General features: G+C 41.0%; 1 protein-coding gene across 1 annotated transcript in view; it reads right to left on the reverse strand.

Annotated features, from left to right (window-relative positions):
- Window positions 1-2,958: 2,958 nt before the first annotated feature.
- FMO2 (flavin containing dimethylaniline monoxygenase 2) overlaps window positions 2,959-16,461 on the reverse strand; it is a 43,515-nt gene continuing 30,012 nt past the window's right edge. Inside the window, exons 5-10 of the mRNA XM_037506502.2 lie at window positions 15,467-15,629; window positions 13,542-13,684; window positions 11,421-11,620; window positions 9,267-9,622; window positions 6,669-6,741; window positions 2,959-4,697 (exon numbers count right to left, since the gene is read on the reverse strand). Of these exons, the coding sequence (XP_037362399.1) occupies window positions 4,346-4,697; window positions 6,669-6,741; window positions 9,267-9,622; window positions 11,421-11,620; window positions 13,542-13,684; window positions 15,467-15,629 (1,287 nt within the window). The 3' untranslated portion in view covers window positions 2,959-4,345. The remainder of the gene's footprint in view (window positions 4,698-6,668; window positions 6,742-9,266; window positions 9,623-11,420; window positions 11,621-13,541; window positions 13,685-15,466; window positions 15,630-16,461) is intronic.

A 16,461-nucleotide genomic window follows, 5' to 3' on the forward strand; every position in this document is an offset into this window, starting at 1 on the left:
TCTGCAGCATTAAACAACCTTAAATGAAGCTAAACAGTCAGTCCTTGCAATGATTTGTGTGGACGCCTGGTGGAAGGAGCACAGGCTGGTTTTCAGTAGACAGGACTGACCATGTGCCTCTGGGCAGTGTCTTGACCTCTCTGAGCCTCTCATTCCTTATTTAAAAGCATTCTGTTCTGTCCCTCAGCCTTAAAGTGACTTGTAGTGACCCTTTGGTAGCAGAGTATAATTCCTATCATGTCACCACAGAGAGTGCCAAAATATCCTAATATCTGTTTTTTTTTAGAAGTTGGATTTGGTGACTCCTAGACACAAAATTGGTCATTTTTGCCATTGGTACCAGCAAACATGATACAAATGACAATTTAACTATCATTAAAAATAATTGCCAGTAAGGGAGTTATGATGGGGTCATTAATATTCTATTTAATGTACTTTAGTGAGTATCTGACTCCTAATTTATGTTCAGATGAGAAAACGTAAACTCCAGAAGCTGCAGTGACTTCTCTACATATTATAAAAATAAGTTGATAGTAGAAGCAAGAACGTAAACATACTGCAGAATTGAAACAACATACGTTGGCATCTCAGTTATTAGGCAGGGAAAGCAACAGCGAATAGTGTGAAGGGAGCCCATTTGCAGCAGTCTTTTTAGATTAGCGAGGCAGTGGTTTCGCTGGAGAGCAGGTGTGGGGCACAGTAGTGAGAGGTGAGATTGAAAAGATAAGTTATAACCAGTGTGGGGAAACTCAGCAATGGAGGGGATAGGAAAGAATGGAAGGTTTCTGAGAAGGGAGCAAAATTTAGCAGGAAATGCAGTCTCCATGGCACAAACATCTTCAAGCCTGGACTTCTAGGGAAGGTTTGGAAAATGGGGAAAGCACACCTACCTGTGTTCTCAAGTTGATTGTGGAAGCAACAAAGGATTAACTGGGGAAATTAATGAAAACACAAAGAAGGCATGATATCCATGGCCAGTGGGACACTACTAAGCTATAAAAAAGGATGAGCTTGTGATTTGCAACAACATGGATGGATCTTGAGGTGGTTATGCTAAGTGAGATAAGTCATAGGAGAAAGATAATCACTGATGATTTCACATGTAGAAGATAAACAAAGTTAAAAAAAAACCAACTAAACAAAACAGAAGCAAACCTGCAGACTGACAACAAAACGGTGGTTTCCAGAGGGAAAGGGGAAAGGGGAGAGGGGATGGGAAGAACAGTAGAGGAATTACCTAGAAAGAGATGAATGGTAACTAGACCTCAGTGCTTTATTTAATTTATTTAAAAAGATATTTGTAAGGGCAGGAATGGGCGCAGTGCAGGTTATCTATGATTCTATGCAGACGGGGTAAAGGAGGAGAGTCCTGGAGCCCTTGGTGGCTTTTGCAGACTTTTATTGGGATTTACCAGGATACAGCAGGCAGGGGTGCTGGGGGGGGGAGTGGGAGACTGGCAGGCCTCCCAGCCCCCAGCAAGTCTTCACTTTGTCTGGGCTCTCCGGCGTTCTCTGATGCTCTCATAGTTCTCCTGTTTGTTCTGCTTCTGCTTCTTGTGGTTATGCTCTCTCTCAGTGTCTGCTCTCCTGCTTGCATCCCTGTGACACCACCCTTATAAGCCTAGTCTTAGCCCAGGTGTACCCACTGACACATGCCTACACCCCACTCCAGGTGTCTGCCATCAACATGCATTCGGGACCACAGGGTTCTGTCATCTATCCTAATGGCCAGAGGGCAGAAAAGCCTGATACGTTTTACCTTACCCTACAATATTATTTTCCTTAAAGAACAAATGTGACATATTTGGCTTTTGATAGGGCAAATCAATAATTATCATATATAGAAGAACAGTCAAAATGAAAGGTTAATGAAAGAAACCATCTCAGGGGAAGATTTTGGAGGAGAGTGGTAACCAGCAAACTAACAAGTGGTATAAATGTAGTAAGAAGCACTAAGACAAGGACAAATCTCTGAAGTTAGCTTTTTTGGGGAAAGACCAGAAAGCAGGAGTGGATCTTAAATTGATTATGCACAGCTTCCAGGGAGCTTGTCATAATTAGCATTCCAGCTGGTCTGAATTACTGTTACATTTGGATTCAGGACTCTGCTTCTACAAACTTCTTGAGATAGTCTTTGTAGTCTGTGGGTCGTAGTTTGTAATAAACTATTAGGTGATTTGTCTAAGATATTTTCACATTTTAGTCTGCATGGAGACAGAAGAATCAACTTGAATGAGTTTTCCTTGGGCAATCTCAGACTCTGGAGATGAACTAGTGATATTTTCAAAAAGCAGACTAGCTGGAAAGATTTCAAGACATCCTCTTTCTAAAATTTTCAAGGATTAAATTTAATAATAATTTTGTCCTAAAGGAGCTGTTTTTTCCTCAGTGATTCTACATTAATCTGAAATTTTTTTTTCAATCTTGCCCACTATAAAAGTAAGATAAAATATCCCTAGCTAGTACTTGATTAATAAGGCAAGTTATAAAAAAATAATTAGCATAGGGCCTCCCCACTTGAGCGCTGGGTTGCGAAGTTCCCCACAGCCTCTGCAGCGCCAGTTCGATCCCCGACTGCTCCCCAGCCACCAGAGGAGGGTCCCACATGCTGTGCAGACCTCTCCTGCCGCCCGCTGCTCCCCTCAGCAGTGTACTTCGGTCCTTCTGACTGCTCTGCTCCCCGCTCTGGCTCTGGTGAATTCTCTCACCCTCCCTCGCTTCTGATACCCAGTGCTTGTATAAATAAATAAATAAATATTTAAAAAAAAGAAAAAAAAAGAAAAAAATTAGCATGATGCACATTACAATGCAGGGATTGGCAAACCTTTTCTGTAAAGGATCAGACAGTAAATATTTCAGGTTTTGTGAGTCATATCACAAAGTTGCAACTATTCAGCTCTGCCAGAGTAGCTTGAAAGCAGTCACAGACAATAAATAAATGGATGTGGCTGTGTTCCAATAATACTTTATTTGCTGAAAGAGACAGTAGACTGGATTTGACACACAGGCAGTAGATTGCTGACTCTTGCTGTAAAGGCTTCATGAATTTTATTATTAATATAATGACTTGCAAATAATCTAATATTTAGCAAAGTAATGTCTTTAAATTAAAAACTAAGTATTTATACCATCTGCAACTCCCCACCCCCACCCCCACAAAGGCATCTTATAGGAGCAATGAAAATATAATCTTGCATTTAAATGCTGGTGTCATTTCAATAAATTCTTAAGTTCCTACTGACAGATTGCCCTCATGTTGTTCTAGGCCCTCGAGGGAGAAATCCAGACCACAGTGAAGAACAATGTCTATAAAGGTTCTGGAGAAATAAAAGGAAAAATTTACCTAAATGTTTTACCTATGACCTTTCTCCTATCTTGGATGACTTTGGTCTGGACTCCTGGCAAAGTTTATCTCCCCCAGGTCAGTTAGTGGAAAGAATGAATGTTTTACAGCCTCATGTTTATCTATTATGTTGCTTAATGTCTATTGACTTTGGGCTGTTTGGGACTCTTAGACTTCAGTTCCAAGAAAATGTCTGTTTCTTCTAACAAACTGATATTCTTTCTTTAGTTAGATGACAAAGACTACATATTGTTTAACTAAGGTTACACTAGATATAAGACTCAACTGTTATAATGGTGTCCCTCTGCTTGGCAAATAGACTTTTCTTCCTCAGTGCTTTTTTTCAGAATGTGAATGATTACCTAAGATTTATTGTAAAAAAAATGAAAGACTTTTTTCATTGGACCCTCCTTCAAATGCCTTTTGAAATATAAAATGGACCCTCCTTCAAATGCCAGCTGAAATATAAACCAAGAATTATACATATAATTAATCAGATCATATTTGTTACAAGAGTGGCTTTTTTATGGAATGCTTCCCCCAAAGTAACTTAAATGTAATTAAAAATAAAATAAATTGTTAGTAATTACTTTATCAACAACACAGGTTTTTATGCATTAGTATTTTATGGGGGTGGAGTTGTTGTAAGTTCTAGACTCAAGCTAACCTGCGTGCCAATCCCAGGACCAGCCATGTGGTTTTGGACATGTCACCCAACTGCTCTGAATCTCTGTTTCATCATCTGTAAAATGTGTAGTAACGGTATCCATCTCCCCAAATTGTGAGAATTAAACAAAATAATACATATAGAGTGTATATAACACAATGTCTACTCTATGATAAGTGGAAAATATAATAGAGAACTATTATGACATACTCATTTTTATTTTTACAGCAGGGTTTCTCTTAACATATGAGAAATGTGGCCATTTTCTCAGCTTTCATATTTTTAGTTTTTCTTTAAGACATATTGAATAACAATAAAAGCTTTATGCTCACACATTAGAACCACTGAAGTTGGAAAAAAAAAGCCACAACCACAGCAAGAAGCCCCAAGATTTTCAACAGGAAGGAAACTGGGGAATTTGATGGAGCTTTTAGAGCCCTTGTTTTTAAAGGCTTCAGTATCCTTTGTTTCTGAGTGAGGATGGCACGCTTGGCTCCTTCCCATTGCCCTGGCCCAACCAGGCGATACTGATAGGAGTTGCAGGGTCCAAAATAGAGTTTCACAGCCAGTGTAGGATCTTGTAAGAAGAGTGAAAGGAGGTCTGGTTTCGCACCTATCTCCAGGGCTAGCTCATCCAAGTAGTCGATGTAATTGGTCTGCAGTATTTGGCTCTGGCTCTCTCCAAACCTTCATGAAAAAGTAAAATGGGTAGGTTTACAGATCAGACATTCAATAGGTGTTGAAAAATGAAAGCATAAGGGCCTCCCCTGGTGGCACAGCGGTTGAGCGCTGGGTTGCAAGGCTGCCCGCAGCCTCTGCAGCGCCGGTTCGATCCCTGGCCACCAGTGAGGGTCCCACAAAAAAAAAAAAAAAAAAAAAAAAAAAAAAGAAGGCATAAGTGAATGAGTTTTGAATGGAGCTTTCGTGGAAAATGCCAATTTACCTCATTAGGAGTCCCTCTTCCCCCCACCCCCAGATTGAAAGTAGACTGAAAAATAAATAGCCATGAATTCATGGAAGTTTTAAGAATGGACAAGATTCATAGCCATCAGTACTACCTGATGTTTACTATGTGACAGCTTCATGTCTCTAGGCAGGTATAGACTCTTTTGGATTGCTACAAATATTCTTAAGGTAATACAGAGGGGCGCCTTGCTCAGTGTCCTACATAGAGGATGCTTACTATTTGTCTGTTAAAATTATTTTTTTATTTTTTAAAAAAAGATTTATTTATTTATTTATACAAGCACTGGGTACAGTCAGAAGCCCTGGAGGGTGAGAGAATTCACCGGAGCCAGAGCAGGGAACAGAACAGGCAGATTGAAGAAATACACTGCTGAGGGGAGCAGTGGGAGCAGCAGGAGAGGTCTGTCATGCCATGTGGGACCCTCGCCAGTGACCGGGGATCGAACCGGTGCTGCAGAGGCTGTGGGCAGCTTCGCAGCCCAGCGCTCAACTGCTGCGCCACCAGGGGAGGCCCAATTGTCTGTTAAAATTATTAAGGTATCTGGCTCTCTAGCTGGCTGATAGTAGATACTCAATAAGTGTTAGGTAAATTAGAAATTGAACATGAGATAACCCCGCCAAGTGAATTCTCCAAGAGTACATGATCAACAGTGAGCCCCATTTCACTGCATTGTAAAGTACAAATCCTGAACCTTCACTTCTCACCAATCCCTTTCTAATGTAATTTTTTAAAAAAGATTTATTTGTTTATGCATACAAGACCTGGGGTACAGGCCAGAGGTATGGGGGTGGGGTGAGAGGATCCACCAGAGACAGAGTGGGGAACAGAACAGGCAGATTGACCAAAGTACACTGCTGAGGGGAGCAGTGGGTGAGTCAGGAGAGGTCTGCTGCACCATGTGGATAGCTCCCTAGCTGGTCAGGGATCGAACTCATAATGCAGAGGCTGCGGACAGCTTCATAGGTTGAGTCTTAACCCCTTGCACCACCAGGGAGGCTCTCTAATGTAATTAAAAAAATATTTATTTTATTTATGCATATAAGAACTGGGGTATAGGCCAGACGTGCAGGGGATGAGAGGATTCACCAGCGACAGAGTGGGGAGCAGAACAGGTGGTTCTACTGAAATACACTGCTGAGGGGAGCAGCGGGTGAGACAGGAGAAATCTGCTGTGCCATGTGGGTTAGCTCCCTGGCCAGGGATGGAACTAAGTGCTGCAGTGGCTGTGACAGTTTGACAGCACTGAGACTTAACCCCTGTGCCACCAGGGAGGCCCCTTTCTAATGTAATTTGATGAGAGATTCCTCTGTTAACTTTCCAGAGATATGTAGACTACTGTTACCACCATGGCCTCCAGACTACGCCCTTTTTAACCAGAGAGTGTGGGTGGCTTGAGAAGATATGGACTATAACACAGACAGAAAACAAAACTGAAATGAAGTGATGTCAAGGAAAAATGTTCTGCTTTGGTAAAGTTTCTATCTTGAAGTAGTTGCCTTAAAATTAGTATGCATAAGAATTACTGAGGAAGAACATAACTCACATATTTCTACTCTCATTTGGAGATTCTGATTCACATAATCTGGGTTGTGACCCAGGAATTTGCATTTTTTATAAGCAGTTAGGTGGCTCTTATAGGTAGTTAGATCAATATACTTGATGTCGAGAAGTTTTGTAAAAGCTATTCTTACAGTTCAATTCTGTTTTCACTCCTCTTGATAATGTCCAACATCATGGTATTCTCTGAGGGCAAGGTACACAAGCCTAGAAAATAAGAGCTTCGTTGAGTAGTGGATTTTAGTCAATATCTTTGCTTTAGCTAGGAGTTAATTTTATTATGACTAAACTCTGACCATTTACCTGTGTTAAACATTCAGGGCTACAGTGCTGTTGAACTCCAGGGGCACCCCACCCATTGAGTTTTAGCATGATTAAGTCCTTGAAGCACAGGCTACAGCATGAATTATGGAGTTCAGAGGAGTAAGAGAAGGAACTGGAAAAGGAAGGTGAGCCTGTGGAGCTGGGAAGGCATGCCAGGTGATTGGAGATTTATTCTGAAGGCGATGGTAAGCTATGAAAGGATTTTCTGCAGTTGCTGACAAGATCAGTCTTGCCTTGGAAAGATTCCTCTAGATGCTGAGTTTCAGAAAATAAGCTCCAGGCAGGTGAGTTTGAAGACAGTAAGACCAGTTAAGAGATGTTGAGAGACAGAGTAGAGCAAACTAAGATAGAGTAGTGGGGATGGAGAAGGTAGAGTCATGTAAGAATTATGATTTGTATATAATTCTGTTCCCTGTCCAATAAGTTTCAGATAGGTAGAAAAATGGTAAGTTCTGAAAAATTAAACCAAAACAAACCCTAGAAATATAAATGAAGAAATGAAGCTGCTATAAGGGAAGAGAGGGTGGAGGTAGGAACAAAAGGGAGAGGTGACCCAATGGTCTGTGGTAAAAGACTAGAGGTGCTTTGATGGTAAGTGTGGTATGGTGACAAATGTCTAAAAAGGTGCGAACCTATTCCTCTAAATCATATAAATGCTGTAAAACAATATTACTTCAATAAAGAAAAAAAGATTTAGTTATCAGACATCTCAGTTCAAGGATTCCAAAACTGAGCTCATTACACAGCATGGGCTAGAGAGGCAGGACTCATGCTGTCCCTTGAAAACTACTATAAAACAAAGACTGATTAATGCTCCTAGAAAAATCCGGATACTTTCAATCAGCTATGCAGGCCCAGGACATTCCCAGAGAGTTCAAGAACTAAGGTTGGTGGCTGCTGAGGGGAAAGAATAGGTGGGGGTTAGGGGGAGTGTGTCTGTGTGGAGAGGTTGACTTCCCAAGCCTTGCCAAGGGAAACCCAGAACATTGTGGAATTCCTTGGAGGAATTTTCCTGAGTTCATCACTGAAGCCCTCCTGTCCAGATTTCCTTCTTCTTCCTTCTCTATTCGCAATACTGCTGTCTACCCACTTTCCATGGTCAGAGATCAACAACTTATTCTTGATTCCTCTTTCTTTCTCTAATTTCCCCACATCATGATGCTCAGATTATTTCAACCCTATCACTCAGATTTAAATCCTGGCCTTTATCTCTCTGTAGGCTCAGTTCCATTCATAGTTTGGTATAAACTGTTGCAGTGGCCTTCTTATTGGTCTCTGAGGCTTCACTCTTTTCTCCTTTCAAATCTATCTTCCACACTAGTGTTGACACAATGGATCAAAAATATAAATCTGGTAAGAGCTCTTCCTTGCTTTGAATCCTTCCTTGGGTCCTAGGACTGAAAACTTTCTACAAATGAAGATTCTAGGTCCTCAGGTCAGGCTTTCTTACTCAGGTTCCCTAAGGGCCCTCCAGATGATTTTTATGTGTAGTCATATTTGGAAGGGGCATTTTTTTGGATCTAATTTTTTTTTTATTCCAAGCTCTTTAGCATACTTTACAAGTTCCTGTGTCCTAGCTCCTTCTTCAAGAATGATCTCTCACCTTCTCTGTTTCACATGTCATGTTGTAGGAATGTTAAGTAGCTTATAATTCTCAACATCTAGCAAGACTCTGTGCTTTGGCTTAAGTGATTCTGCCCCTGAGAAACCCACCCATATAGGAAACTTTCTTTGACTATGTGCCCTCCTTTTATCCCACCCTTCTGTTGCTAAGAACCATTTCTCGATTTCCCACACACTCCATGCATTCTTTTATCAAAGCATTTGTCCTTTTATGTTAAAATTGGTTTAAATTTCACTCTATCCCACCAGGTTCCAGCATGGGGCTAGGTATGCAATGTGTTTTTACTGAGCTGAATTAAATCCTGGAGTCTGGAAGATTATATCCTCAGAGGAGTACAAAGTGCTAGATAGATGCTTAGATAGAAACTTTTCAATATTTATTATTACTTTGTAGGGATTTATGAGGTCAAGATGCTTAGTTATTAAGAGTTAGTTTGGATTAAGTATGGAGTGGGACCTAGGTCTTGATTTGCACACATTCTGAGGAACTTATAAACATCATATGAGTAGTACCAGAGTCATAAATGTTTTTCTTAACTGTTCTCTTATGATACAAAGAAAGGATGACATGTACTTGACTTTATGCCAATCAAAACTTTTTAATATTTTAAAGGAATGATTGTAGATGTTTATTATACCACATGTCACTATTTGTTATTTTCTCAATCCTCCACTCACTTTTTAAGATGTTAAAAAGTGAAAGCAGCCAAGGTTGGCAACCTTCTTATCTAAAATTGTTGTGGGAAGAACTCCAGGAGATTTGAAAACATCAGCCATTTACTTACCTTTAAAAACTCTTGTCGCCCAACGAGCTTGAAGTTCCACGGTTGGAAAAATGGAACCTAGGGGCTGGATGAGGCCAATGCATGCAAGGGTTGACTTCTCCAGTTGAGGAGGGAACATGTATTTATACAGTGAGACCATATTATTCTCCACTTTCACAAGTGAATCTTCAAGGAAGGGAAAGGAGAATGTATATCCTGTTGCAAAGACAATGACATCAATGTCCTCCTGTACTGTTCCATCTTCAAAGATGGCAGATGTTTCTGTGAGCTCTTTCACTCTCGGTTTCACTTGGATTGCTCCGTAGAGTAGACGACTGGGAAGATCATCATTTAGTATAGGCTCTTTCATAAGGTATCTGAAACACACAGAAAAAAACATCAGAAGTAGCCCTGAAAGGGGATTCTAGAAGTCTCTTGGTATTTCATGGGATTGGTTCTGAGAATTAAAAGATTTTTCAAATGTCCATACAATTTCTCACTTGACTAGTTGGCCTATCTCAAGCCTTATTATCTGACTTTATTCTCATGTCACAAATCTATCCCCTCAACAAATAAGAGAAGACATGTGGGTGATGTGGGTAAAAGACATTTTAAAAAGAAGGCATCCCTAAGGGCTTAAACAAAATGACAGTGCCCATGGTCAGTCCCTGAGTATTGCTTCGCAACATCCCAATGATGTTTTGACCATTGTTTTATGTTATACCTTCAACCATCTTCTGTTCCACTAAGTCTCTATCTGATGATCAGTAAAGAAGAGAAAATTTGTTAAATTCCTACTCATTTTGAAACTTATTAAGAAATCAGTGTGGGGCCTCCCTGGTGGCTCAGGGGGCTGAGCGCAGTGCTGTGAAGCTGTCTGCAGCCTCTGCAGTGCGGGTTTGATACCCGGCTGGCCAGGGAGATGCCCAAATGTGCATCTGTCTCACCCACTGCTCCCCTCTTCTGTCTCGTCGACTGCTCCCCTCAGCAGATTTTTTGGTTCGCCTGCCTGTTCTGCTTCCCATTCTGTCTTTGGTGAGTCCTCTTGCCCTCCCGCACCTCTGACCTGTACCCCAGTTCTTATATGCATAAATAAATTTAAAAAATCAGTGTGAAAATTAATGTATAAAATTAAATTTGGGTGTATTTGTTGATCCCAAGTTTCATGCAGTCTCTGTGACAACATAGGTAATGGAACAAAGCCAGTTCATATTTCTGAGATTTCCTTTTGTGGATTTTAGTACCAGTTAAAAAAATAGGACAATATATGCCATACACATCAGACCTTAGAATATTGCAGTTATATGGCATTTGTTGAGAGTCCAATGTTCTTTTTTTTTTTTTAAATGAAAGAAGACTGTTACCAACTAAAGAAAAAAAATAAACATCCATAGTGTTTGCCTGTATTTATAAGTTCAACGATGTGTAATGCTGAGATCAACAAAGATTTGGTTTTTGACTATGAGACATTGAGTATGTTCTCAAAAGCCTCATGGAAAGAAACTTCATGGTGTATAGTTCACAAGCACATATTATCAGATGAGAATTTGGCATGTTTTCTACCACATGCCTCTTAAAGTGGCCTTTTCCAATGTTGAATAGCTCTTGTTATACTAGAAAGGTCTCTCTATAACCCCAGTTCTGTTTTCTGGAGGAGGTGGTAGCATTGTGACTTCATTGTCTTAAGAATTTATTTAATTTTTTGTTTATTATTTTTAAAAGATTTTATTTATTTATGCATATATAAGAACTAGGGTACAGGCCAGAGATGTGGATAGTGAGAGGATTCACCAGAGACAGAGTGGGGAACAGAATAGGCAGATTGACCGAAATACACTGCTGAGAGGAGCAGCGGGCAAGTCAGGAGAGGTCTGCTGCACCATGTGGGTTGCTCCCTGGTTGGCCGGGGGATCAAAGTCATGCTGCAGTGGCTGCAGATTGCTTTATAGGTTGCGTCTTAACCCCTTGCACCACCAGGGAGGCCCTTAAGTATTTACTTTTAAAAGATATACGGAACAAATTTGGACTGCAAATTCCATGACCTATATGATACCCAAACTAATAGGTTGTAGCTTAAACTACCATGGTAGCAACATGATTCTTCGGAAAGGGAGGCTACTCTTGACAATCTTACTTAAAACTGAGCATAGCATAAAAAAATCAAAATAACTCTACTTGTTTTGAGGCTCAAGGCCATAATTTTCGTGGTTGAACCACCGATTCATCTGTTGTTCCATCATCCATTTCAGAACTGCTCGTGGCAGGACATTTCGGAGCATGGAGCTAAAACGAGTGTGAAATATCATGTCCCAGGGGTAGCCGTCTTCAGAGATACGACTCATGACCCAGGAACCCTGCTTGGTGCTGATAGACACCTGATAAGAAAAAAGGAATGCATTTAAAATTAGGGCATCATCCTTTTAGGGAGCAATCTACATTGACCATCCCTTCAGGAGGGGCATCTGTCTTGGCTAGATCCACCAGATGGTGTGATATACCTGAGGATTTAGGCTGAGAGTTTCACTGACATGAATACTTCAAACCAAGGGCCAGAGGTTTGGTTTTTGTTGGGGTAGTTGTGGACGACTCTGCACCTGTAGTGTCTTGAATAGTGCTTTTGGACTATGGTAGAGCCTGCTTTATACTTATGGATGTGAACTTCCTTTAACAGGGTCAGGGCACACTCAGGAGTAAGGTGTGTTTAGATTGTTATTTTGGGCTTTCCAGATGCACCTTGTTCTACCTCTTGCATATGTAACTCTTAAAAAGGTTTTCTCATAATTATGACATATACTATTAATCTCATTGATACTGAAGAGACACTGTTTAAAAGATTATCTAAGGAGCTGTAAGGCACACAAATGCAGCTATGGTGGTGACTTTGACACCATAGACAGATTTATTACATGGCAAGGCCCATATAAGGAACTGGCTCTTGTGACCCAAGATTGATATCTTTGGAGCATCTTTTCAAAATCCAAATCCTGACAACACATAATGGCCTTGTATAGGGCTTCACTTGGATGGCAGGTAAGTCAGCTCCTTTCAATTTCTCTTTCACCCTCTCCTTTTCATTCTTGACAGTTATTCCCCAATGGAATAGAGACATAGCTGGGGTTGCCTCTTTTTGATTCTGCCTCCTCATTTATTCTACACACTGAGATCTTCAAGCTATGAAAAGTAAAAAATGGTTGCGTGACATCTTGGGTCCAGTAAACCTCTTTCTGGTGTTAGTGACTTGCTTTGTGTCTAGGTTGGTGCTGACTAGTAACACTGACATTGTAACCCTTTCATTAACCTGCTTAGGAGACATGTTTGTTTATCACTTTTATTATTGGGCCTTTCCAGGCCTCAATATGTGAGACTAGGGGAGTTTATGTTTGTGGACATGCTATGGTAAGTTGTGTATCCAGAAGTTAGTAGGCTGAGAAGGCTGGTGTAAGAGTGTTAGGGATCCTGGGTCCAGCCTCCATGGAGAAACAATACTTTCAGGAGAGGACCCTTAGCTATTTTCCCATCTTTACCTAGGTCTGTCCTTCAAGAAGGATTTATTTTCAATCATTCCCAACTATCACTGTCAGCATTATCTACATATTAGAGTTTTTGGCTTTTTGGCAGCTGAGCAGTGTCATTTCTGGGCAGGTGCAAAGATGACAATGGTCAGAAGGCCACAGAGCACCTCAATAGCTATGATCTTTATGGCTGGGCCTCTATTTTATCTTTCTATCTATTTAATTTTTCATGGTCCTTGGGTGAATGAAGATTATTTACATTTCAAACAAAATTCAAATAGCCACTAAATTTCTAAAAGGCACCCCCAAAATATGAGCAGGTCAACTTTTCATTAAGTCCCCAGGGTAGAAACAACCCTCAGTGCTGAAAGTCATCTAATCCTACTATCTCATTTAAAACAAATGAGGGACCCATAACTCAAGAGATGTGAAATATCTTGTTAGTTATGTTGCTCATTAGTGGCTGTGCCAGGAGGTAAACTCTGTTTTCTTGACTTCTGATTTTCTATTCTACCACACTGATTAACCATCCATCCAACCAACCAGCCAACCAGCCAACCAACCAACCAGTCAACCAACTAGCCAGCCAACCAGTCAACCAACCAATCAGCCAACCAAAACAACCAACCACCCAGTCAACCAACCAACCAACCAACCCACCAACCAGCAAACCAACTGATAGACCAATTATGAGTAATGGAGGTTGATGATATAGCTGGGATTTTCTGAAATGCCTTCCCCTTTCCTCTCCACCATAGCACAAGGTCAGTAGAGAACATCCCACCTGAGCAGCCTTCTTACTCAGCTCGACGGCAATATCTGAGGCAGAGTTTCCTATTCCAATCACCAGGATGTGTTTCCCCTCAAATCCCTCTGGATGCTTGTATTGACGACTATGAAAATACTGGCCTTTGAACTTCTCAATACCTTCAGGGGAAAGAAGATAGAAGCCCAGGAACTATGTTAAATTAATTTCAATAGAATTGCATTGTCAGCTTTTCCTTTCTGGGGTCAATCATTTGTTTGGCCTTTTCTCCTTTTTAGGGGTTACACTAGTAAGACCAATTGACAAACTCAAAGTATAAAGCATATAAGAGATGGTAGGTTAAGCATATAGTACAGGACCAAGGGAGTTGATTTTAGAAGTGCAGCTTAGATATTTATTAAAGAATAAATAGTTTTCATGAATAGATGCTGGCTTCTGACTACCCATTATCCTATTTGGAATTGTACATATACTTCAATATCATATAGCATACATTTAAATGTTTCTTAAACTTATTATAAAATGCTTTTATTATAATTCTGCCACAGTTAGAATGCTATTTATTATTCTATTTTGCAAGAGCAAACAAAAACTAAACTAAAATAAAAACCAGGGACATAGAAATTGAGAGATAGTTTCCACAATGCTGTAAGACAGTAACTTACTGGGAAAACCTCTTTGAAGACAAGTCTCTTTTCTGTTTCTTTTCCAGGAATACATGACTTTAAATATCTGTTTTGAGGGTGGGCTGCTTGAAAGAAACTTTAGATCATATTTCTTAAATTGTAATCCCTTAGACAACAGACTAGCATCACCTGGAGCCTTGTTAGAATTGCAAATTCTCAGTCTCAAGCTAGACCTACTGAATTAGAAATGTTAGCAAGTTGGGGCACTCCAGGTGATTCTGTCTGAGAACCATTGCTTTAGATCAATAGGTTTCAATGCTGGCTTCATATTAAAATCACTTGAGCAGCACAATTATTCAATTCCTACTCAATATCAGTTGACTCTTTGGAGGTACCAGGTGTAGAAGCTCCACAGGTATTTCCAGTGTGGGGCATGGACTGGAAACCACTGCATTAGATAATTTCCTGAGGGCCTTGCAAAGGAAGTACACTCTCTCACAAAAGGACTTGGGAGGTACCAGGACATATAGCAGTAGGATTTCATTGCCATCCTTCCTCCCTTGCATGCACTCACCCCCACCCCCATCAATATTTTGTAGGAGCACTTATTTCCAGGAACTCTTCCCTGTCCATAGGTATGGCTCTGTGGAAAAGCTCCATGGACACAATAAAGTCACAGGTGTTGGCAGGATGGAAAAAGACTGAGGTCAGCACATGGATAACAGGGACTTTCCACCAGATAACCAATTTGGATGAAAATTCTCTGTAATTCTGGGGGGAAGATTTAGTGACTCTAGAGGAGGTTAGCCAAAAACCCTGTGTATGAAGAGCCAGAGAGGTCAGTATAATGGAGATGGCATTGGGAGACTCATCTTTCTTTTTCTTTTTCTTTTTTTTTTTTTTTTAAAGATTTATTTATTTATTTATACAAGAACCTGGGTATAGTCCATAGGCCAGATTTGAGGGCAGGTGAGAGGATTCACCAGAGACAGAGTGGGGAGCAGAACAGGCAGACTGATAAAATACACTGCTGAGGGGAGCAGTGGGTGAGACAGGGGAGTTCTGCTCGCCATGTGGGACCCCCGCCGGTGGGCCAGCTGGGATAGAACCCGCGCTGTAAAGGCTGCGGACAGCTTCACAGTGATGTGCTTAACCTCCTGCACCACCAGGGGAGGCCATGGGAGACTCATCTTTCTGGCTCTATCTGGATCTTAATATTATGTCCAGCTGCAGCAGTTCATTTTGCCTACCATCTCAAACTGAATGGAAAGTATCTCGACACCTACTTTGAAATGCTGGAATCCTTTTGGGCCTCACCTGGAAATGACTCCAATGGGATGTGAGGGAGGATGTGGTGGCCACTGCAAACCATAACCCCATCAAAGATGGCACTCTGCTCCTTGCCGTTGCTCTCGGTAACAACCTCCCATTGGCCAGAAGATGCAAAATCCGGGCATTTTTTCACCCTTAGGACTGTTGTCTTGAACAAACACAGAGAAGGCAGTATTGAGCATTACTCTGACATAACGGGGTAGCATCCAACCCTGGGAATGGGTGGATAGATGCAATTTAGGACTCCATTTAGGTTCCATTTGAATCCATTTCAAGCCACCTCAGGCAAAGTCTACTAAGTGCGTCTCTCTCATTCTTCTTTGGCAGCTACCAAAGATCTGCTGGTTGTGTAAGAAGCCTGACTCAGCAGTGGGAACCAGTCTGTTAGCTGAACAAGGTCTCTGAGAGAGACAAAGAAAGGAAGACAAGGTCTGGGCTGGATATAAACACATGTCAGTCACTCCAGCGATCATACAATCAGTGTTTACTAAGAATGTTTTGTGTCCACTCCTGTGCAAACTATATTAAAGAAGATACTTCATCTGGAAAACTTTGTATAGTGCCTGGTACATTCTTAGCACTCCATGAAGGGCAGTGGTTAGTATTTATTATTTTGGTTTTATTTTTAAAAAAGATTTATTTATTTATGCATACAAGAGCTAAGGTGTAAGCTAGAGGTGCTGGGGGGCGGGGTGGTGGTGAGAGGATTCACCAGAGGCAGAGTGGGGAGCAGAACAGGTGGACTGATTGAAATACACTGCTGAGGGGAGCAGTGGGTGAGACGGGAGAGGTCTGCTGCACCATGTGGATTAGCTCCCTACCGGGGATCAAACTAGTGCTGCAGTGGCTACTGATAGCTTCATAGTGCTGAGAATTAACCTCTCATGCCACCAGGGAGGCCCCAGTATTTATTATTTTGAATACAGAGAAATCATGTTAGCAATACAGTTCATGATATTATTTGGATGCAATAATTTATT

The sequence above is a fragment of the Talpa occidentalis genome, unplaced genomic scaffold, assembly GCF_014898055.3.
Source record: "Talpa occidentalis isolate TD23 unplaced genomic scaffold, MPIMG_talOcc4v2.1 talOcc4.12, whole genome shotgun sequence".
NCBI classification, from domain to species: domain Eukaryota; kingdom Metazoa; phylum Chordata; class Mammalia; order Eulipotyphla; family Talpidae; genus Talpa; species Talpa occidentalis.